At 42.2% G+C, this 25,096-nt stretch overlaps 1 protein-coding gene and 1 pseudogene across 1 annotated transcript; both read left to right on the forward strand.

The window, feature by feature from the left end:
* Window positions 1-3,301: 3,301 nt before the first annotated feature.
* LOC123990340 lies at window positions 3,302-4,110 on the forward strand (annotated as a pseudogene).
* Window positions 4,111-4,615: 505 nt separating this feature from the next.
* LOC123990665 (E3 UFM1-protein ligase 1-like) lies at window positions 4,616-24,541 on the forward strand. Its single transcript, XM_046291398.1, has 19 exons — window positions 4,616-4,867; window positions 12,116-12,261; window positions 14,441-14,469; window positions 14,569-14,666; window positions 14,760-14,874; window positions 15,275-15,405; window positions 15,505-15,563; window positions 15,747-15,893; window positions 16,030-16,205; window positions 17,699-17,878; window positions 20,570-20,696; window positions 21,187-21,309; window positions 21,598-21,718; window positions 21,859-22,025; window positions 22,125-22,255; window positions 22,384-22,464; window positions 22,611-22,696; window positions 22,819-22,999; window positions 23,249-24,541. The coding sequence occupies exons 1-19, from the start codon at window positions 4,791-4,793 to the stop codon at window positions 23,456-23,458; spliced, it is 2,385 nt and encodes a 794-aa protein (XP_046147354.1). The 5' UTR covers window positions 4,616-4,790; the 3' UTR covers window positions 23,459-24,541.
* Window positions 24,542-25,096: the final 555 nt, after the last annotated feature.

Consider the following 25,096-nt stretch of genomic DNA (forward strand, 5'->3'; position numbering starts at 1 on the left):
CTAAGGTCAGTCCTATTTTATTCTGAAGATATGAGAATCTGGTCTTACACAAAGAGGAAATAGCCACCTGCAGCCCCTATCTAAATGGAGCCCTTTACCCTGCACCCTCCACTCGTTGCTATAGTAATGTTCCTTGACAATTTAGATCAAATGCTAAGGAGGTGCACTAGTTGTTTGTGTAATGCAAACAGAGCTCCATTCTGTGGTGGGAGAAAAGACCATGCACTTTGCTTTTGTAAATCCTATATCTAAATTAGATGCACAGTCGAGCCTACATATGAGTGCTTAAGAGTTATCCGATCTCTCTGTAGGCTTCAATGGAGTCCATTTTGAAGTAGAAAAAAAATCCCTGTGAAAATAAATTGCTCTGTCTGAAGATGGAACTGGCTGACACTGGGCACAGCGGGGCCCACAGGTTAATCAGGAGAGCAGGGTAAGAGGGCGAGAGAGAGAGAGAGAGAGAGAGAGAGAGAGAGAGAGAGAGAGAGAGAGAGAGAGAGAGAGAGAGAGAGAGAGAGAGAGAGAGAGAGAAGAGAGAAAGAGAGAAAGAGAGGGGGAGAGAGAAAGAGAGGGAGAGAGAGAGAGAGAGAGAGAGAGAGAGAGAGAGAGAGAGAGAGAGAGAGAGAGAGAGAGAGAGAGAGAAAGTGGGATCTCAGAGTGGCTACAAGGACAGAGGCATTTTCCTGCTGCTGCTACATAGACCACTGCTTTCCCATTCAACCAAAAACCTCTCAAATGTCAAAGCCATGCAGATCTTCAAGGGGGATTTCGCAGAAATTAAAACTATTAGTTGGTCCATAACCATTACATAAAATAAGACAATAATTGGTTTCCAACACAGTGACACTTAATGTGTAAAAACAGTTTATAAGAATGTCTGTGAGTCTGAGACATACCTGTATTTACTAGCCTAGACAACTGAGACTTATATATTATAGTGGCTTCCTATTCAGAGCTTAATCTTGGGCTTCCATGACAGTGCTGTGACCGGTTTAATGCTACCTCACGCCATCTGCAGACATCAATGCAAAGACATTACTTGTATTTTACTGCCCTCCAGAGTCTGTACTTGGAAACTACAAGTTCATCAAAACGGGGTAAAAACTCACCACAGTTCATTAACTTGACCTCTTAATAGAGCTAGACGGGAGAGTCTATAGACCAGGGCCCATATCCACAAAGCCTCTCAGAGTATGAATGCAGATCGCCTTTTAGATCACAACGAATAAGACTATATGGACAGATGGGGACCTGATCCTAGATCAGCACTTCTACTCTGAGACGCTTTGTGGATACAGGCCCAGGGCAGTGTTTCCCAAACCATGGATCTGAACGCATTAGCCAGATGCACTTGCAACATATTCCTATTGGGTCATATTCAGACTGGATTGTATCTACAGAAAAAACATAGTTTCATTCATTTTAGTGGTTCAAAAAATGTAAAAAGGTTTTAGGTGGGCAACAGAACAAAAAGCAAACACTAATGGCCCAATACAGCATATTCTGCTGTAATATCAATCAATCAACCAATGAAATGTACTTAAAAATATTTTTTTTACAATACCAGAAAGTGGCAGCAATGGCCAGTTCTCTCCCACAGTGACAGGTGGGTTGACTCCAAAAACCTCTAAAATGTGTTTTGTGCAAGTTTGTCTCTATTCTAAATAGAAAAAAATATGATAACGTGTAATGGCAACACATTGTCTAAGGTTATGATATTGGGAGACTATTGGCACGAGTGCATTGTCCATGCATCACCGCTATTCAATATTTTCATCATTGGGTGAGTTGGTACGTGCCACTGGGAAAGATTTTTTAGGACTATACGTAGGATTGCATGAAAGGCATTTATAAAATGGCCATTTTTTTACCGGACCCTACAAAAGAAATGGCCTTATATGCCTAAATCCTAAAAATAGTGTACCTCTAATCTACTCTATTCTATTACGCAAATGCGATGATAGTTCATGTAAAAGAACAAACGGCAGAGTCTGGTAGATTAATCATTCATTTAGAAGTGTTTGTCTTTTTGTTCACGGAAGCAAACCCTGGTCGCTGACTAGAAAGACAATCATCCTACCCATCGCAGCAACAGGGTTAATTAACCTCTACAGAATCGGTGTCCCCCCCCGTGCGACGGTTGAGCTAACGTAGGCTAATGTGATTAGCATGAGGTTGTAAGCAACAACAAAATATCCCACAACATAGACATATCTGATATAGCCAGTTAATTTAACTACACTGTCCAATTTACAGTAGCTATTACAGTGAAAGAATACCATGCTATTGTTTGAGGAGAGTGCACAGTTATGAACATGAAAATGTATTAATAAACCAATTAGGCACATTTGGGCAGTCTTGTTACAACATTTTGAACAGATATGCAATGGTTCATTGGATCAGTCTAAAACGTTGCACATACACTGCTAGACCAGAAACAGCTGTTTCCTCTCTCCCATGAGTGTGACAGATATTATGGAGGAATCAGCTCACACAGGAAAGGCATGCTCACATGGGAAAAGCAGGCTCGCGTAAGAGAGGAAATGCCCACCTACACAGACAGGAACCTTGACCATTTTTTAAAATGGTAAACGGTTCGAGTAAACTCTCTTATTTATCTACCATCTTTGTTATTAAAATAACATGATTTAGTTTGCAAATCGTTATGCTCGATTGGTCAACATCAAACTGGAAGCCTAATTCACAGTGCGCTTTCCTCCTCAAATGTGATGAATAAATGTTGAATGAATGGGATGCGCAAGGTTTGTAAATTGCCCTTTTAAACGTAAAAGCAACAGTTGTACTGTATAATGAATCAGCAGCCTATATGATTTGATTATCCTCTGAGTTTCTCTGACCAGCATATCTTCTCATTTGTTAGTAATGTATGAAATTAGTTGGTTTATAGGTTATTATTCAAACATGATCAACCTACAGTATGAGCTTCTTAGGATATTTGATATTCTTTTCCCATGCATCGATTGTGATCTTGCTATGTAAGCTAAAATAAATGGACATGTTCCTATGTTGGACATCTGTGATCAGATAGTGTTCCAATATTTGTGATATAAAGGCTATAAGGTAAACAATAATCACCTGATAAAATATACACACTGAAACAAAACCAATACATTTACTGCCTTGTTACATTATTAAACCACCAAGTAACTGGCTTGCAAGACCCATTGAATCATAAAAATGACCAATTCAGAAGGAAGAACATCTTGACGATATTATGAAGGAGGTTAATAATAAGACCATAGTTTTAAAAAGGCTGTGACCTTCTGGTCATTCCTATGATTTGGACACATGCAGCACCCTGTTCAATATTGATGGCTGTTTTTTAACATCTGACTGAGACCTATACAATAAGTCAAATGGGGTCATCATCCATCACAGAAACACAAAAAGTGATTTATCAAATCTACCACCATTGCAGCAGTGCCCACCTTTCCAAAAATGGGTGTGGAGGAATCTAGAGTCCCCGTCCCACACTTATTAAAAGCCAGGTCTTGGAAATATTCAATTTGACTTTGAATTATAGGCAAGATGCAGATATTGAAATGCCTTATGGGTCAGTTGTATTCAGCCAAGAGGAGGGGGAAGCTTTCGTAATGCCAATTAAAACGTAATTGGTCTGCTGGATTGTGAGCAACTGGAACCCTGACCATGCCAGGGTGAGCTATGAATTGGTCAAACACATTGATATACACACCTATGGAAAAACCTTTAGAGAACACATCAGTGATCAATACTTCCTGAATACAATTTCCAGTTGTAAATTCTATCTGTCATTTGAGAACTCAATTCACGAATTACATCACTGAAAAGCTGTACAACCCACTAGCTGCTGGATCTGAAGCAATTGCTCTTAGGCCAATGAGAACTCTGTGCCTAGAGATGACTTTATACATGTGGATAATTTCCTCTCCCCCAAAGAGCAAGCTAACCAACTCACACTGTTTACATTCAGACGAAGAAATGAATCTGCAGTATTCTGACTGGCGCAGACATTTCAATGTAAAGAGGTCCCATTTCTGTGCGAACACACATGTCGTGCCTACGATTAAAAATGTTTGTAATAACCTTGACCCTTGGTTTTAGGGTTGATAGCTCATTTCCTTCTGCAATGTTGTGGTTCAACCAATGTTATGGTAGCTCATGAAACATAGCCTGATCTCTTGTCTGAAAACCAGGACACCTAATTTTGGAGTATAATGTATATAAGGAGATAATTCCCCTCCTTGTAATTTATGTAGGCTACAGCATTGCATATTAGGATGAAATCATACAATTTCATGTTTTTCAATAAGCCAATTTGTTTGTAGGCTGATTTCCAGTGAGTAATTTACAACAATGATACTCAAACCATTTGTAGCTAGCTTGCATTTCCTGCTCTCAAGCAGTTGAAATTAGGCTATTATAATAATAACAGGCTAATATGTGTGAATCAGTGAAATTGTTGTGTTTGTTCGCTGTTTTCCCAAAAATGTGACGTGCATGTGCCAGATGATGATGATGATTAATTGAATTATGTGACGTCACACGGGAGGACGGAGGCGAAGTTACGGGAAAAATGGGTGGGAAAAATCATGGTGCTTTTTGGACTCTCGGGCTTTCCGTATTACGCTGCTGTTATGTTGACGTGTGAATTTGTGAATCACTACTAGCTCACGTTATTGTACTTTGCACAACATGGTTTAGCTAGTAGCAAGAAATATAGCCATAGAGTTGAAGATTATCGCTCATGCAAACCTGTAGTGGAATCGTTTTAGAAACCCACCAATACGATGGCAGCCGCCTGGGAAGAAATCAGACGTCTGGCAGCGGATTTCCAGAGAGCACAGTTTGCTGACACAGTGCAGAGGTAGCGAAAGCCAGCTGGCTATTCCAAAATAGCTAACGATACTCAAGTCGTTAGCTAGCTTCTCTGAACTTTATAGTCAGATGTAACTAGTAAGTTAGATAGCTAGATAACTTACTTGTTGACTGTTTATGTCTGGGCAGTCATAGAATTACCGTTACAGTCCAAGTTGGCTAACTTGAGCTAACGTGTGGTGGGCTGAACCAGCAGGACAGCTAACGTTAGCTGGCAATTTCTTTTTTAGTATAACAAATACAACATACTTAAAAAATAAACTGTGCCTATGGGCTTCCTGCAGACGTTTTTAGCGGGACTAATATTGTATTACCTAACTGTCAACTAGAGTCTGTTAGGTAATGAACCCCTGGCCTTCTATAGGAAACAGCTGCTAAATCTACCCATTTGAGATAGTAACGTTATTTGTCACATGCATCGAATACAGCTGGTGAAGACTTTACTGTGAAATGCTTGCATACAAGTCCTTCGCGACGATGCAAAGTTACAAATAAAATAGTAACACGAGGAATAAAATACACAAGAATGGAGCTTTACAGGAAGTACTAGTACGAGATCAATTTGCAGTTACTAGGTATGATGTAGACACTAATGTACTAGTCCTCTTGCTCAGTTGTGCCTCAGGGACTCCCACTCCTCTTTCTATTCTGGTTAGAGCCATTTTGCGCTGTTCTGTGAAGGGAGTAGTACACAGCGTTGTACGAGATCTTCAGTTTCTTGGCAATCTCTCGCATGGAATAGCCTTCATTTCTCAGAACGAGAATAGACTGACGAGTTTTAGAAGAAAGTACTTTGTTTCTGGCCATTTTGAGCCTGTAATCAGACCCACAAGTGCTGATGCTCCAGATACTCAACTAGTCTAAAGGCCAGTTTTAATGCTTCTTTAATCAGTACAGCAGTTTTCAGCTGTGCTAACATAATTGCAAAAGGGGTTTTGATGAGCTAACACAACGTGCCATTGGAACACAGGAGAGATGGTTGCTGATAATGGGCCTATGTAGATATTCCATAAAAAATCTGCCGTTTCCGGTTACAATAGTCATTTACAACATTAACAATGTCTACATTGTATTTCTGATAAATTTGATGTTATTGTAATGGACAAAATCTTCCAAAAACAAGGACATTTCTAATTGACCCCAATCTTTTGAATGGAAGTGTACATAAGTATTCAGACCCTTTGCTATGAAACTCGAAATTGAGTTTAGGTTTATCCCGTTTCCATTGATCAGCCTTGAGATCCACCTGTGGTAAATTCAATTGATTGGGCATGATTTGGAAAGGCACACACCAGTCTATAAGGTAGTTGACAATGCATGTCAGAGCAAAAGCCAAGCCATGAGGTCGAAGGAATTGTCCGTTGAGCTCTGAGACAGGATTGTGTCTCAAGGCACAGATCTGGGGAAGGGTACCAAAACAGTTCTGCAGCATTGAAGGTCCCTAAGAATACAGTGGCCTCCATCATTCGTAAATGGAAGAAGTTTGGAACCACCAAGACTTTTTGTAGAGCTGGCCACCCGGCCGAACTGAGCAACCAGGGGAGAAGGGCCTTGGTCAGGGAGGTGAACAAGAACCCAATGGTCACTCTGACAGAGCTCCAGAGTTGCTCTGTGGAGATGGAAGAACCTCACAGAAATGGAAAGGGGGATACCTAGTCAGTTGTACAACTGAATGCCTTCAACTGAAATAGGACAACCATCTCTGCAGCACTCTACCAATCAGGCTTTTATGGTAGAGTGGCCAGATGAAAGCCACTCCTCAGTAAAATGCATATAATAGCCCGCTTGGATTTTGCCAAAAGGCACCTAAAGGACTCTCAGACCATGAGAAACAATATTATCTGGTCTGATGAAACCAAGATTGAACTCTTTGGGCTGAATGCCAAGCATCATGTCTGGAGGAAACCAGGCATCATCCCTACGGTGAAGCATGGTGGTGGCAGCATCATGCTGTAGGGATGTTTTTTAGCAGCAGGGACTGGGAGACTAGTCTTCATCGAGGGAAAGATGAATGGAGCAAAGGACAGAGATCCTTGATGAAAACCTACTCCAGAGCGTCTGGAACTCAGACTGGGGCGAAGGTTCACCTTCCAACAGGACAATGACCCTAAGTACGCAGCCAAGACAGAGCAGTAGTGGCTTCGGGACGAGTCGGGACATTCTACTTGAGTGGCCCAGCCAAAGCCCGGACCCGATCGAACATCTCTGGAGACCTGACAATAGCTGTGCAGTGACTCTCCCCATTCAACCTGACAGAGTTTGAGAAGATCTGCAGAGAAGAATGTGAGAAACTCCCCAAATACAGGTGTACCAAGCTTGGAGCATCATACCCAAAAAGACTCAAGGTTGTAATCGTTGCCAAAGGTGCTTCAGCAAAGTACTGAGTAAAGGATCTGAATATTTATGTAAATGTATTTTCATTTTATATTTATTGCAAAAATGTCTAAACATTTTTTTTAGCTTTTAATTATGGGGTATTGTGTGTAGATTGAGGGGGGGAAGGGGGTATGCAATCCATTTTTTGAATAAAGCTGTAATGTAACAAAATGTGGAAAAAGTCAAGGGGTCTGAATAATTTCCAAATGCACTGTATAGTGAGTGTGCGTAGGGTTAGTACAAGATAAGGTCATTTGTGCAGATAGTTCGGGTACCATTAATTTACTTTTTTAGCAGTCTAATGCATCGGGGGTAGAAGCTGTCTCAGCCTGTTTGTCCCAGAGCTGACGCTCCGGTACCGTTTGCCAGATGGTAGCAGAGTGAATAGTCTATGATTTGGCTGGCAGAAGTTTTTGGCAATTTTTGGGGCCTTTCTCTGGGATGTCCGCAGCACTCTCTAGCGCTTTGGTCGAGGGTGGTGCATTTGCCATACCAAGTGGTGATGCAGCCAGTCAAGATGCTCTCTCGATGGTGCAGCAGTAGAACTTTTTGAGATCTGAGGGCCCATGCCAAATCTTTGCAGCTTCCTGAGTGGGAAGAGGTGCTGCCATGCCCTCTTCACGATTGTGTGGGTGTGTGTGGACCATGGCGGCAGCGTAGCCTAGTGGTTAGAGCGTTGGACTAGTAACCGAAAGGTTGCGAGTTCAAACCCCCGAGCTGACAAGGTACAAATCTGTCGTTCTGCCCCTGAACAGGCAGTTAACCCACTGTTCCCAGGCCGTCATTGAAAATAAGAATATGTTCTTAACTGACTTGCCTGGTTAAATAAAGGTAAAAAAAAAAAAAAAAAAATGGTAAGTCCTTAGTGATGTGGATGCCAAGGAACTTGAAGCTATTGAGCCGCTCCATTACAGCCCTCTCGATCCAATCCACTATAGTGAGTACAGGAGCGGACTAAGCACACACCCCAAAGGGGGCCCAAATGTTGAGGTTCAGTGTGGCTGAGGTGTTGTTGCCTACTCTCATCACCTGGGGCCGGCCCATCAGGAAGTCCAGGATCCAGTTGCAGAGGGAGGGGTTCAGTCCCAGGGTCTCTAGCTTGGTGATGAGCTTGGAGGGGACTATGATGTTGAATGCTGAACTGTAGTCTATGAACAGCATTCTCACATAGTTATTTCCCCTCTTGTCCAGGTGGGAGGGGGCAGTGTGAAGTGCAATTGAGATTGCATCATCTGTGGATCTGTTGGGGTGGAATGCGAATTGGTGTGGGTCTAGGGTGTCATGGATGATGGTGTTGATGTGTCATGACCAGCCTTTCAAAGTACTTCATAATTAAAGATGTGAGTCCTACAGGGCTGGGTAGTCATTTAGGCAGGTTACCTTGGTGCTCTTGGGAACAGAGACAATGGTGATGACCTTGAAACATGTTAGGATTACAGACTGGGACAAGGAGAGTTTGAAAATATATTTTACACTTGCCAGCTGGTCTGCACATGCAGGTATTCAAATCAAATGTATTTATGTAGCCCTTCGTACATCAGCTGATATCTCAAAGTGCTGTACAGAAACCCAGCCTAAAACCCCAAACAGCAAGCAATGCAGGTGTAGAAGCACGGTGGCTAGGAAAAACTCCCTAGAAAGGCCAAAACCTAGGAAGAAACCTAGAGAGGAACCAGGCTATGTGGGGTGGCCAGTCCTCTTCTGGCTGTGCCGGGTGGAGATTATAACAGAACATGGCCAAGATGTTCAAATGTTCAAAAATGACCAGCATGGTCGAATAATAATAAGGCAGAACAGTTGAAACTGGAGCAGCAGCACAGTCAGGTGGACTGGGGACAGCAAGGAGTCATCATGTCAGGTAGTCCTGGGGCATGGTCCTAGGGCTCAGGTCCTCCGAGAGAGAGAAAGAAAGAGAGAATTAGAGAGAGCATATGTGGGGTGGCCAGTCCTCTTCTGGCTGTGCCGGGTGGAGATTATAACAGAACACGGCCAATATGTTCAAATGTTCATAAATGACCAGCATGGTCGAATAATAGTAAGGCAGAACAGTTGAAACTGGAGCAGCAGCATGGCCAGGTGGACTGGGGACAGCAAGGAGTCATCATGTCAGGTAGTCATGGGGCATGGTCCTAGGGCTCAGGTCAGTTGAAACTGGAGCAGCAGCATGGCCAGGTGGACTGGGGACAGCAAGGAGTCATCATGTCAGGTAGTCCTGGGGCATGGTCCTAGGGCTCAGGTTCTCCGAGAGAGAGAAAGAAAGAAGGAGAGAATTAGAGAACGCACACTTAGATTCACACAGGACACCGAATAGGACAGGAGAAGTACTCCAGATGTAACAAACTGACCCTAGCCCCCCGACACAAACTACTGCAGCATAAATACTGGAGGCTGAGACAGGAGGGGTCAGGAAACACTGTGGCCTCGTCCGAGGACACTCCCGGACAGGGCCAAACAGGAAGGATATAACCCCACCTACTTTGCCAAAGCACAGCCCCCACACCACTAGAGGGATATCTTCAACCACCAACTTACCATCCTGAGACAAGGCTGAGTATAGCCCACAAAGATCTCTGCCACGGCACAACCCAAGGGGGGGGGGTGCCAACCCAGACAGGATGACCACAACAGTGAATCAACCCACTCAGGTGACGCACCCCCTCCAGGGACGGCATGAGAGAGCCCCAGTAAGCCAGTGACTCAGCCCCTGTAATAGGGTTAGAGGCAGAGAATCCCAATGGAAAGAGGAGAACCGGCCAGGCAGAGACAGCAAGGGCGGTTCGTTGCTCCAGAGCCTTTCCGTTCACCTTCCCACTCCTGGGCCAGACTACACTCAATCATATGACCCACTGAAGAGATGAGTCTTCAGTAAAGACTTAAAGGTTGAGACCGAGTTTGCGTCTCTGACATGGGTAGGCAGACCGTTCCATAAAAAATGGAGCTCTATAGGAGAAAGCCCTGCCTCCAGCTGTTTGCTTAGAAATTCTAGGGACAATTAGGAGGCCTGCGTCTTGTGACCATAGCGTACGTGTAGGTATGTACGGCAGGACCAAATCAGAGAAATAGGTAGGAGCAAGCCCATGTAATGCTTTGTAGGTTAGCAGTAAAACCTTGAAATCAGCCCTTGCTTTGACAGGAAGCCAGTGTAGAGAGGCTAGCACTGGAGTAATATGATCAAATTTTTTGGTTCTAGTCAGGATTCTAGCAGCCGTATTTAGCACTAACTGAAGTTTATTTAGTGCTTTATCCGGGTAGCCGGAAAGTAGAGCATTGCAGTAGTCTAACCAAGAAGTGACCAAAGCATGGATGAATTTTTCTGAATAATTTTTGGACAGAAAGTTTCTGATTTTTGCAATATTACGTAGATGGAAAAAAGCTGTCCTCGAAATGGTCTTGATATGTTCTTCAAACGAGAGATCAGGGTCCAGAGTAACGCCAAGGTCCTTCACAGTTTTATTTGAGACGACTGTACAACCATTAAGATTAATTGTCAGATTCAACAGAAGATCTCTTTGTTTCTTGGGACCTAGAACAAGCATCTCTGTTTTGTCTGAGTTTAATAGTAGAAAGTTTGCAGCCATCCACTTCCTTATGTCTGAAACACATGCTTCTAGCGAGGGCAATTTTGGGGCTTCACCATGTTTCATTGAAATGTACAGTTGTGTGTCATCCGCATAGCAGTGAAAGTTAACATTTATGTTTTCGAATAACATCCCCAAGAGGTAAAATATATAGTGAAAACAATAGTGGTCCTAAAACGGAACCTTGAGGAACACCGAAATTTACAGTTGATTTGTCAGAGGACAAACCATTCACAGAGACAAACTGATATCTTTCCGACAGATAAGATCTAAACCAGGCCAGAACATGTCCGTGTAGACCAATTTGGGTTTCCAATCTCTCCAAAAGAATGTGGTGATCGATGGTATCAAAAGCAGCACTAAGGTCTAGGAGCACGAGGACAGATGCAGAGCCTCGGTCCGATGCCATTAAAATGTCATTTACCACCGTCACAAGTGCTGTCTCAGTGCTATGATGGGGTCTAAAACCAGACTGAAGCATTTCGTATACATTGTTTGTCTTCAGGAAGGCAGTGAGTTGCTGCGCAACAGCCTTCTCTTAAATTTTTGAGAGGAATGGAAGATTCGATATAGGCCGATAGTTTTTTATATTTTCTGGGTCAAGGTTTGGCTTTTTCAAGAGAGGCTTTATTACTGCCACTTTTAGTGAGTTTGGTACACATCCGGTGGATAGAGAGCCATTTATTATGTTCAACATAGGAGGGCCAAGCACAGGAAGCAGCTCTTTCAGTAATTTAGTTGGAATAGGGTCCAGTATGCAGCTTTAAGGTTTAGAGGCCATGATTATTTTCATCATTGTGTCAAGAGATATAGTACTAAAACACTTGAGCATCCACTTTGTGATTGTTAACCTGTTTAAACGGTTGCTCACATCGGCCACGGAGAGCAAGATCACAGTCATCCGGAAACACAAGCATAAAAGGCATTTAGCTTTTTTGGGAGTTCTGCATTGCTGGGCAACTCATGGCTGGGTTTCCCTGTGTAATCTGTTATCGTCTGCAACCCCTGCCAAATAAAACAATAGTAGGAGCCAGTGTAATAGGATTCCTCCTGTATTGTCCTTTTCCATGTTTGATGTCTCGTCGGACGTCGTAGTGGGCTTTCTTGTATGTCCGTTACCCGTTCCTTGTAAGAGGTATCTCTAGCCCAGTAGGGATACTGCCTGTAATCCGTGGTTTGGATACATTCTGAAGGCCACTGTTGGGAATGCATAGAATTTCATATAGAACTAAATTCTAGGATCTTTGTGTCTAAATACCCCTTCTACTGTAAATCCTTCCCAGGTTGTCCGAGAGGAACTGCATTGAAATCGTTGCCAAGCTGGTTGAAGAGAAGAAGTTGGATGTGGTACACACACTTGATGGCAAAGAGTACATAACCCCATCCCAAATCAGTAGAGAGATACGGGATGAGCTCTACGTCCATGGAGGTTAGTTGGCTAGGCAATCATCTTCTGATTCCAATACCTTTGTCATAAAGGAAAAAAGTGTTGCACTCATTCATCTCAGATCATGGTTGCGTAGATGTTCAAGGTTTAACATACACCTACATTTATTGACATGGACAAAAGGTTATGTAAAAGACCATCCTCTGTAGTTCAGTTAGTTGGTAGAGCTTGGTGCTTGCCATGCCGGGGTAGTAGTTTAATTTCACAGGACAACCCTTATGTAAAATATACGCATGCATGACTAAGTCGCTTTGGATAAAAGCGTCTGTTAAATGGCCTACATGGCTCCCGAGTGGCGCAGCAGTTTAAGGCACTACATCTCAGTGCTAGAGGCGTCACTACAGACACCCTGATTCGATTCCAGCCTGTATCACAACCGGCTGTAATTGGGAGCCCCACAGGGCGGCGCACAATTGGCCCAGCATCGTCTGGGTTTGGCCGGTGTAGGCCGTCATTGTGAATAAGAATTTGTTCTTAACTGACTTGCCTAGTTTAAATTTAATATATATATATATATATAATATATATATATATTATATATATATAATATATATATATATATATATATACACACACACAGTTGAAGTCAGAAGTTTACATACACCTTAGCCAAATACATTTAAACTCAGTTTTTCACAATTCCTGACATTTAATCCTATTAACAATTCCCTGTATTAGGTCAGGTAGGATCACCATATTATTTTATGAATGTGAAATGTCAGAATTATGGTAGAGAGTATTATATATTTCAGCTTTTATTTCTTTCATCACATTCTCAGTGGGTCAGAAGTTTACATACACTCAATTAATATTTGGTAGCATTGCCTTTTAAAATGTTTAACTTGGGTCAAACATTTCGGGTAGCCTTCCACAAGCTTCCCACAATAAGTTGGGTGAATTTTGACCCATTCCTCCTGACAGAGCTGGTGTAACTGAGTCAGGTTTGTAGACCTCCTTGCTCGCACATGCTTTTTGAGTTCTGCCCACAAATTGTCTATAGGATTGAGGTCAGGGCTTTGTGATGGCCACTCCAATACCTTTGTATGCTTGTGGTCCTTGTCGATTTGGAAGACCCATTTGCGACCAAGCTTTGTGATGCCATCTAGTTTGTGAAGTGCACCAGTCCCTCCTGCAGCAAAGCACCACCACACCATGATGCTGCCACCCCGTGCATCACGGTTGGGATGGTGTTCTTCGACTTGCAAGCCTCCCCCTTTTTCCTCCAAACATAACGATGGTCATTATGGCCAAACAGTTCTATTTTTGTTTCATCATACCAGAGGACATTTCTCCAAAAAGTTTGATCTTTGTCCCCATGTGCAGTTGCAAACCGTAGTCTAGCTTTTTTATGGTGGCTTTGGAGTAGTGGCTTCTTCCTTGCTGAGTGGCCTTTCAGGTTATGTCGATATAGGACTCGTTTTACTGTGGATATTGATTCCTTTGTACTTGTTTCCTCCAGCATCTTCACAAGGTCCTTTGCTGTTGTTCTGAGATTGTTTTACACTTTTCGCACCAAAGTACGTTCATCTCTAGGAGACAGAACAGAACGCATCTCCTTCCTGAGCGGTATGACGGCTGCGTGGTCCCATGGTGTTTATACTTTCGTACAATTGTTACCTTTAGGCATTTGGAAATTGCTCCCAAGGATGAACCAGACTTGTGGAGATCTACTAATGTTTTTCTGAGGTCTTGGCTGATTTCTTTTGATTTTCCAATGATGTCAAGCAAAGAGGCACTGAGTTTGAAGGTAGGCCTTGAAATACGTCCACAGGTACACCTCCAATTGACTCAAATTATGTCAATTTGAGTATCAGAAGCTTCTAAAGCCATGACATAATTTTCTGGATTTTTCCAAGCTGTTTAAAGGCACAGTCAACTTAATGTATGTAGACTTCTGACCCACTGGAATTGTAATACAGTGAATTGTAAGTGAAATAATATGTCTCTGTACAATTGTTGGAAAAATTACTTGTCATGCACAAAGTTGATGTCTTAACCGACTTGCCAAAACTATAGTTTGTTGTCAAGAAATTTGTGGAGTGGTTGAAAAACAAGTTTTAATGACTCCAACCTAAGTGTATGTAAACTTCCAACTTCAACTGTATATATAATACTATTATGGTGACATAGATTTAAGAAATCTTGTTTCTGCTTTCCAAAGGTCGGGTCAACATTGTGGACCTACAGAAGGTGTGTGTCACTCTGCAGTACTACTAATTCCTCTTCCTAGTTTGTAGCACTGTAGTTAAGTGTTTCTGACAACAATGTTTTTTAAATTATTGTTTACAGGATATCAACGTTGATTGGGTTCATGTTGAGGCCAGAGCAAATGACATTGCAAGATCTGATAAAAGCGTTCAACTGGTGCTGGGGCAGCTTATCGATGAGTGAGTAGGACGTTTCACACAACACATTTTTTCATTGTAGTACTGTCAGCTACTGGACTATTAGATTTGTTCTGAATTCCCACTGTCTTCTAGAAACTACCTGAATCGAGTTTCTGAGGAGGTGAATGATAAACTACAAGAGGCAGGCTTTGTGAACATCCCAGAACTATGTAAAAACTATGACCTTCCAGGGGACTTCCTGACTGAGGTGAGGCAAGGGGGGAAAAAACTCTAAACGTGGTCCTTGGGATGCCCCAACTCTGACGTCACCCCATTTAACTTGAAATTCAAAATGCTTAAGGTAAGGGTTAGTGTTTAGGGTAGGGACGTCCCAAGGATACCGGATAGCACTAACCGTGAGTCTAGAGCCACCTCTGTCTCCTTGTCAATACCATCACCTCTTCTATATTTGAGGTGATGCTTATAGAAAATATCTGTTTTTTTAATCATGTTTATACTTTGATGTCAATCGTCTTTTGAAAGTTAAGTATCTGTGTGCTTTGTCGGTAGCTTGAGTTTCAGCTTGAGGTGCATGTATGGACCTGTACACACAGTTATCTGAAATGTTAACCACTTTGTCTGATTGTGTGCTATGCTGTGTCTCGTAGGAGCTGTCGAAGCGCCTTGGGAAAGTAATCCAAGGCCAGATGGATGAGTACAACAGGGGAGTCTTATTTACCCCTGCATTTGTCTCTCGCCATGCAGCTCGCATCCGTGGGCTTTTCAGTGCGGTGACTCGGTATGTTCCATATCTGTCTTGCTTTTTTAACCAACACGATCTTTGTTTTTTCCCCCGCCCTGCTCCTAATACTTAATTCCTTTTGAGTTCCTTTTGTAGGCCAACACCAGTTGGTAATGTGATTGGCGTCTATGGTTTTCAGGAACATCTTCTCTACTGTAAGTAGCTGTTCCTTCTGTTGTTTTAAAATTCAGACCTAGCTGAATTGTCAGTACTGTACTGTGTTTTCGGAGTATAATAATTTGATCTGTGTGTTCTGTACAAACAATGTTTTGAGTACGCCTAATAAATCAAATGCAGTTGTATGTCATGCTATTGATCAGCTAACTTTTGGTTCTCAGCTGTTTTGGAGGAGCTGGTGAATACTGGCCGTCTGAAAGGCACTGTGGTGGGGGGCCGGCAGGACAAAGCTGTCTATATCCCTGACATCTACTCCAAAACACAGAATGCCTGGGTGGACTCCTTCCTCAAGCAGAATGGCTATTTAGGTACTCCCACCTTTGATTATTTAGGGGATATCCTAAGCTTATTGGTTGCAATATTTCTTTTTCATAATTTCCATACTGGAAATCTGCCTAAAACCTGATTTTGTACCCTCATATGTCCTCTGTTCCCTCCACACAGAGTTTGATTCTTTGATCAGACTTGGCATCCCTGACCCAGTGAGCTACATCAAGAAACGTTTCAAGTCCAGCAAGCTGCTGTTTCTCAGGGCAGCCTGTGTAGGCCAGGCCCTGGTAGACCAGGTGGAGGCTTCTGTGGAGGAGGCTGTCAACTCTGCCACATGGGCCGATGTGCAGGTCCATGCCAACCTGCTTTATCAATCGTTCTCTGCCAAATCACAAATTATTTACAGCATAATTTGTTGATTTTGCTCAGTAACTAACTTGTCACATTTAAAATATACAGTGCCTTCGGAAAGTATTCAGACCCCTTGACTTTTTCCACGTTGTTACGTTACATCCTTATTCTAAAATGTATTAAATCGTTTTTTTCCTCATCAATCTACACACACTACCCCATAATGACAAAGCAAAAATATTTTTGCCAATTTATATAAATAAATACAACTGAAATATGTTGAAGGAATTGTCAGTAGAGCTCCGAGACAGGATTGTGTCGAGACACAGATCTGGGGAAGGGTACCTAAACATTTCTGCAGCGTTGAAGGTCCCAAAGAACACAGTGGCCTCCGTCATTCTTAAGTTTGGAACCACCAGACTTCCGAGAGCTGGCCGCCCGGCCAAACTGAACAATCGGGGGAGAAGGGCCTTGGTCAGGCAGGTGACCAAGAACCCGATGGTCACTCTGAAAGAGCTCCAGAGTTCCTCTGTGGAGATGAGAGAACATTCCAGAAGGACAACTATCTCTGCAGCACTCCACCAATCAGGCCTTTATGGTAGGGTGGCCAGATGGAAGCCACTGCTCAGTAAAAGGCACATAACAGCCTGCTTGGAGTTTGACAAAAAGCACCTAAAGGACTCTCAGACCATGAGAAACAAAATACTCTGGTCTTATGAACCCAAGATTGAACTCTTTGGCCTGAATGCCAAGCGTCACGTCTGGAGGAAACCAGGAACCATCCCTACGGTGAATCATGGTGGTGACAGCATCATGCTGTGGGGGCGTTTTTCAGCGGCAGAGACTGGGAGACTAGTCTTGATCGAGGGAAAGATGAACAGAGCAAAGTACAGAGAGATCCTTGATGAAAACCTGCTCCAGAGCGACTGGGGCGAAGGTTCACCTTCCAACAGGATGACCGTCAGCACACAGCCAAGATAACGCAGGAGTGGCTTCGGGTCAAGTCTCTGAATGTCCTCGAGTTGCCCAGACAGAGTCCGGACTTGAACCCGATCGATCAAACATTTCAGGAGAGACCTGAAAAAAGCTGTGCAGCGACACTACCCATCCAAACTAACAGAGCTTGAGAGGATCTGCAGAGAATGGGAGAATCTCCCAAAATACAGGTGTGCCAAGCTTGTAGCATCATACCCAAGAAGACTCGAGGCTGTAATCCCTGCCAAAATTGCTTCAACAAAGTACTGAGTAAAGGGTCTGAATACTTATGTGAATGTGATATTTCTGTTTTCAGTTTTTTTTTATTATTCTAAAAACCCTGTTTTTGCTTTGTGATTGTGGGGTAATACATTTTAGAATATGGCTGTAACGTAAAACAAATTGTGGAAAAAGTCAAGGGGTCTGAATACTTTCTGAATGCACTGTATATAAAATAATCTAATTTTCTTGAGTTACTTACAGTGTCACATGTGCTCCCCCTGCTTTTGACATGTAGCCCATTCTGCCCAGCTGTCTGTCCATGGAGGACGTTGGCATCATAATCAACGAGGCCATGAGAACGACCAACGTGCTGTCGACTGCCAGGGTCCTGGGAGACACCGTGGTGGTCAGTGAGAAGTTCATCAGCAACTGTCTCTGTCTCTTTGAGGAAACCATGCAGCATAAAGCTCAGAAGGTATTTCACACCTGTCATGAAGTTACCTGATGGGCAGATTGTCATTGTCTTTTGAGATGGAGATACACTAATTGTACAAAACATTAAGAACACCTGCTTTTTCAATGAGACTGAGCAGGTGAATCCATGTGAAAGTTTTTGTACCTAGCATATATACCTTATATATGTCACCTGTTAAATCCAGTTCAATCAGTGTAGATGAAGGGGAGGAGACAGGATAAAGAAGGATTTTTAAGCCTTGAGACATGGATTGTGTGTGTGTGTGTCATTCAGAGGGTGAATGGGCAAGACAAAATATTGAATTGCCTTTGAACAGGGTATTATAGTATGTGCCAGGCGCACCGGTTTGTTTCAAGACCTGCGACACTTCTGTGTTTTTCACGCTTAACAGTTACCTGTGTGTATCAAGAATGGTCCACCACCCAAAGGACATCCAACTTGACCCAATTGTGGGAAGCAATGGGGTCAACATGGGCCAGCATCCCTGTGGAATGCTTTCGACACCTTATGGAGTCCATGCCCTAACGATTTGAGGCTGTTCTGATGGTAAAAGGGGGTGGAGGTGCAACTCAATATTAGGAAGGTGTTCTTAATGTGTTGTACGTTCCGTGTATAGCTGTGTCTTTGAACTATTCCCTTCTGGGTGCAGGTATAGGGCACCACGTTAGGGCTGGGCGATGTGGGCAAAATATTATATCACAATATTATTTTTAAATTGGACGGTTTGACGGTATTTTTAGTTTTTGAATACTTAAAGTTTTACATTTGCTTTGAGTAGTGATAGATCCTAGGGTGGCAACACATACATTCTAAGTGATTTAATTGATTCTCTCCATTCTGACAGTTTTATACTGTTCAATTCAACTTCAACCAAAACAAATTTCAGCACTTTTATAATTTCTGCATTTCCTTTACTCATTTGCAGTGGTGGAAAAAGTACCCAATTGTCATAAAGATATGTTAATAGAAAATTACTCAAGTTCAAGTCACCTAGTAAAATACTACATGAGTAAAAGTCTAAAAGTATTTGTTTTTAAATATACTTAAGTATCAAAGTACATGTAATTGATCAAACGTACTTAAGTATCAAAAGTATAAATAATTTCAAATTCCTTATATTAAGCAAACCAAATGTCTCCCTTTTCTTGTTTAAAAAAAAAGATTATGGATAGCCACGGGGCACACTCCAACACTCAGACATCATTTACAAACAACACATTTGTGTTTAGTGAGTCCTCCAGATCAGATGTAGTAGATGACTAGGGATGTTCTCTGGACAAGTGTGTGAATTGGACCATTTTTCTGTTCTGCTAAGCATTCAAAAAGTACTTTTAGGTGTCAGGGAAAATATATGGAGTAAAAAGTACAGTATTTTCTTTAGGAATATAGTGAAGTTAAAGTTGTCAAAAATATTAAAGTAAAGCACAGAAACCCCCGAAAATGACTTAAGTTGTACTTTAAAGTATTTTTACTTACCACTGCTCAATTGAGAGAATTTCCACACGTAGGGCTGCACGATATTGTCAAGTAATCTAGGACTTATTTTTAACCTAATGTTGCAATTGCTATTTGACTTGCGAATTAGAGAAACTGTTGGAATCATGGAAATAGAATGATGATTCTAATTCTATAGTGATAATATAATAGTGGGCACTTTGAATACAGTGTTTGAGATGACAACGAATTAAAATGCCAGGGATGAGTTATTATATAGGAACTAAAGTGTTGATAAGTGTTTCCTAGGGGACCTATAAGCTTTGGCTACATCGCATGTTTTTTCTTAGCTACTTCATGTAGCTAAAATATTCTTGCTTTGCATATTCCTCTTTGATTTAGAAGATACTGTTTCACAAACAACATGCTGATTTAGGTCTACACCATTACTGGTATTATCAGGCTGTAAAGCTAATTACGCTTGCTCTTACTCAGTACATTTATTAGCTAGCTATTAGCATTAGCGGCTAACAATTAGCGTCTCACAAGATTTAGGGCAACTTGCTAAGAAAAGACAAACTAGCTGTTTGCTGATTTAAGAAACACAAACTAATAATGTCATTATAGAACGCAAGTGGATTTATATTAAGAAGCAGAGTGAAAACATCATTGTTGTCATGAACATTGTTGCATGTGCTGCATTGACCATGCAGACTGAAGCAAATGTCTCATGGTTGAGGAACATCAAATGCACTCCTTGAGTGACAGGGGACCTGGCTAGGACTGTGGAAAGTGGCAAGGAGAGAAAGAGTGGAGAGAGATGACTCAAGTAGCAAAGTAAACTATAGAAATTGATATTACACATGGCATCACATTTAACAAACCAAACATTCAAATACCGGTATAGAAGTTAAAGTAAAAACCCAAACCGGTCCCTGCATCTATACAGGTATATCATTACATATGGTATACCGCCAGGCCTACCCCACAGCATGAAAAACAACTAGACAATAATTTGTGCCAGGTGTGATATCCCTTCTAAATAGCTCGAGCTAATGTTCCTTTCGACCCAGTAAGGCCAGCAGGCTAGTCTTTTTATTGGTATATTACTCTCGTGAAAGTTTTGTCAATTTGGTTTTTATTTAAACACCACTTTAAAAGTGGACATGACACTGTAACAAAACTTCCCCATGGCGACAATAAAGTCAGCAAAGTGTCTCCTTTCCACTTCATCAATTCCATGCTGTTCTCTTTCAGGAAGCCAAGAACAACCCTGTTTTCCTGATAACTGAAGATGATCTCAAGCAAGGCGCTATGATGACAGAAAATACAGCCCCCTCCAAAAAGGAGAAGAGGGAGGCGGAGAGGAGGAAAAAGACTACAGGTAGTACAGGCCTCATTCTAATCCCTCTAGAAAATGTTTGTTAGGTTATCAACTAGACATGGGGCGGCAGGGTAGCCTAGTGGTTAGAGCGTTGGACTAGTAACCAGAAGGTTGCAAGTTCAAACCCCCGAGCTGACAAGGTACAAATCTGTCGTTCTGCCCCTGAACAGGCAGTTAACCCGCTGTTCCTAGGCCGTCATTGAAAATAAGAATTTGTTCTTAACTGACTTGCCTGGTTAAATGAAGGTAAAATAAAATAAATAAATAAACTCTTCTAAGCCCAGGTATTTTCTGCAGGGTAGTTGGAGAGATTTGACTCCTGGTCAATTCTCCGTTATTCATTAATTAACCTAACGTAGCAGGTGTAAAAAGAAAAACGGAGGTTAGGTTAAAAATACTGCATCCCTGAAAACCTGAAACATCTGCTTTCTGCAGACCCTGCAGAGAGTGTTAATTAGTTGTTTGACTCTGATATTATTTTTATTCCTAGAGGGCAGTGGCAGTAAAGGAGGTGGTGGAGGATGCAATGCCAGAGAGGTCAGGATACGCAAAACCAAGAAGAAGGGCAGGAGGGACGATGACAGTGACGAGGAGTTCGCAGTCATCCCACAAAGTAAGACTACAGTCATTATGTTGCCTGGGTTCCACAATGAATTCACTATGTAGCACTGCTCCCGTTTGGATCACATGCTGAAGTTGTGGGTGTGCACAATAAAACCCTATGTCAATTAATGTACAGTATTACATTGTTTGTTCAGTGAGGTAGTCCTCTATAATGAGATCTTAACAGTTGTGTTGGAGGAGATTGCTCTCCTGGGTGATTAAGCTTGTTAGTGTAAGACCAAGGTAATTGTAGTACACCCATTAAGGCCAATTATATTTTTCTTTCACTCTTTTGCAGATCGTAACAAACAGACTGAAGTCCCCTTCATGGCCCTGGAGGAGATCACTGCTGTCCTAGAAGAGAGAGTGTGTGACTGCCCCGAAGAAATCCTCTCTGAGTTGGCGGAGCATTTAGTAAGGTAGTGATTCCTGTCACACTCAAAGATCAGTCACAATCACTTTCAAGCACAATGTTTTAACCCCTTTACACAACACACAAAATAAATACTGTGCATCAATGCGCCAGTTTTAACATGCAAGAGTCTTGCTCTGCCTGCAGGCCTTTGACTAAGACCTACCAGGAGGTGGTTCGGACTGTGTTCATGTCTTCCACTAGCTCCACGACTGGGGTGACAAAGAAGAGAAGTGTGAAAGACTTCCAGGAGGAGCTCTCCAACCTGTACAACAACATCAGGCTCTTTGAGAAAGGGACCAAGCTCTTCTCTGGTAAACTGCTTTATTTAACTCCCAGGTAATCCTCATTGAATGAAAAACCTAGTAATGCAGCATAAACATCAACTGATCCATCATTATTTGAGTCCACAGATGAGACCCAGGTCCACATTGCCAAGTACGTCCTGAAGACAGTGTGCACGGACGTTACCAACATCCTGGTGAATTTCATGGCAGCTGAACTCATGATGTCAGCAGAGAATCCCAGCTCTATCACCAATGAGGTTAGCTATCCTCTCAGCTTGTCATTCCAAACCTTGTCATTCCTGTTGGTCGAGTACTTTAGTGAGGCTTCATCCATGTTCTACACATTCCCAAATGTCACAATGCATGTCAATATATCTCCCTTTAGGTCAGAGTGAAGATATTAGGAATGTTTCCAGTGGAAACCAAAGGGCCTCTTATGAAAGTGCATAACACTCTGAATGGAAAAGTAAGTTATGTTCATTCAGTTGATGGAGGTTTTACTACTTATCATTGCAGATGTTATAAAACAAAGCTAATTACTTTGAGATTGCTCTCATATATGTATCATATGCATGCAAAGCTTTTCTGACACTATTGATATTTTATTTTCAGACAATTGAAGATTTTTTAACCAATATAGAAACGGCAGTTGAGGTATGTGGATTCATGCTGAAGAAGGGAGACAAGAAAAGAGAAAGGTAAAGGGAGCAAATTTAAGTCCAAGCATTTACCTTGTCTATAATCATGGACCTGGGTCACTGTCTGAGGTGCTACACATTGTTGGCTGACTGGGCAGTGCATGTTGTTCTGGTTCCTATAGACAGGCCCTGTTCCTGCACCGCCAGGCTTTGATAGAGCAGCTGAAGGAGACTGAGGACCCAGCCCTGATTCTCCACCTGACCAGTGTGCTGCTATTCCAGTCCAGCACCCACTGCATGCTGCACGCCCCCGGACGCTGTGTCCCCCAGATCATAGGGACTCTGGTGGGCCACGTCTCTGAGGTACTGCTCCCTTTCTCCATGGTTCTCATTGATAATACATTACACTAAATTGCTAGTGTTATTATACCAGTAATAGTTAGAATGGTGTATATTTGCAGCCTTTTATGTTGTTGGGATGTTTTTGATTAGCTCTATGGGGGACCTATGGAGATCTGTTTCTGCAGCACTTACATTGTGACCTGTTTACAATTGACAGCATTTTTAAGATGACGTCATACTGATGCTTTTGGACGGGTGTGGTTATTCCAGGAGCAGCACAGGCTGCTGACGGGCTACCAGGGTCTGGTGGTTAAGAGGTTGATGAGCCAGAGCCAGGGGAAAAAGCAGGAGCAGCGGGAGGGAGAGAACCCAGAGGAGGGGGACGAGGCAGAGGCCATCCGGAAGGAGCTGGTCTCCCTAACCAGCGAGGTAAAGGATCTGGTCCTGTCTCAGAAGAAGACGTCTGGGACTGAAGAGTGAATGGGCTTGTGCCACATCGACTGCGTTGCAGTTGGAAACTGCCAGCTGACTGATCTGATCTACAAATCACCTAACTACTCATTATTATTTGTAGATCAGCCTGTTAGTACCGATTTACCCACAATCAATTGCGGATTTATTGCTCGCCAAAGCAGCCAATGAATATCTAGAGATCTAGAAAAAAATCAGAAATGAATAATGACATTCTGTAGATCAGCTGCCCCAAACACAATTGTCTTACAAATTGATTTCTCAACTGTCGTACCCATTTAGACTAAGAAATATCTGATACCCACCTAGCGTAGTAGCGTTGTGAATGGTCCTGTTATTTCAAATGATTTGCAGTAAATTCCTTTGGGATGTCATTTGAATTAACATTCCAATTAAGTCCTCAGTGCGGTAATGTAATAAATAATTCATGGCTGAATTAAAAAACACTTAGCCTCTCTTGGAATGTAACTTAGTTTGTGTCTTTTGGGTTTATATTCAACATGATAATTCAGAGGTGGTAACTATTTTATTCATGTCACTTCAAATTTCACAGAAGCTAGATATGTATCCATAGTAGTCCTAAATCACTGCCTCATCCAGGCTACTGTATCTTCAGTATCTTCTTCATTCTACTGAAATGAAAGATACACAGACCACTGGCGCCCTCCATTGATAACACACACTGGGACCAACTGCACATGAAACTTGTATTAGGGACAGATCTAAATTTACTGGGGAGGGGGCGAGTCCAACTAAAGGTGTCATAAAATAAATTGAAGACCCTCCCCCTCATACAATGAAAAACAATAACTAGCTACCCTGTGTTTATAAACGTGGATATCAACTTTGCCACTTGTGTGGCACATGCCACGTAGGCTACGGGCCAGAAAGTTGAGGTTTCACCGCCACCACAGACGAGCTCCTTCTCCCTCCCCGTTTCATTTACACTACGATCAGAGCCAACTGCAGACAATGATCAACTAGGGGGTAATCAGATGTTCTACATTCTGATGGCATATTTATGATTATATAAAATATATGTAACAAATGTCAATGCACCATACAACCAATAAACAAAGCATACTGACTGGGCACTTTAATATTATGGTTTGCATTTACAACACCACAATAAATAGGCTGTCAAGCTCAACAAACAGAAAATACATCCATCCCTATCTTGTAGGCTTACCCAGTATTGAAGGCTTGGCTCAACAATCTCAGAATGTCATTCAACTTTTTCGTGTTTTGTAACAGATGTCTCTTTCCATTCATCAATTGGCTGTGGCACAGTTTGGATTGGTTGATTTTTTTTGTCAGTAAAAACAAATACATACAGTGCATTCGGAAAGAATTCAGACCCTTTACATTTTCGACATTTTTTATGTTTACAGCCTTATTCAAAAATGTATTAAAAAAGTATCCCTCATCATTCTACAAACAATACCCCTTAATGACAAAGCAAAAATACTATCACATTTACATAAGTATTCAGACCCATAAGTATTCAGACTTTGGTGAAGCAGAGTCTTCTTGGGTATGACGCTACAAGCTTGGCACACCTGTATTTTGCATATCCTCTCAAGCTCGGTTAGGTTGGATGGGTAGTGTCGCTGCACAGCTATTTTCAGGTCTCTCCAGAGATGTTCA

Source organism: Oncorhynchus gorbuscha, linkage group LG12, assembly GCF_021184085.1.
Source record: "Oncorhynchus gorbuscha isolate QuinsamMale2020 ecotype Even-year linkage group LG12, OgorEven_v1.0, whole genome shotgun sequence".
Classification (NCBI taxonomy): domain Eukaryota; kingdom Metazoa; phylum Chordata; class Actinopteri; order Salmoniformes; family Salmonidae; genus Oncorhynchus; species Oncorhynchus gorbuscha.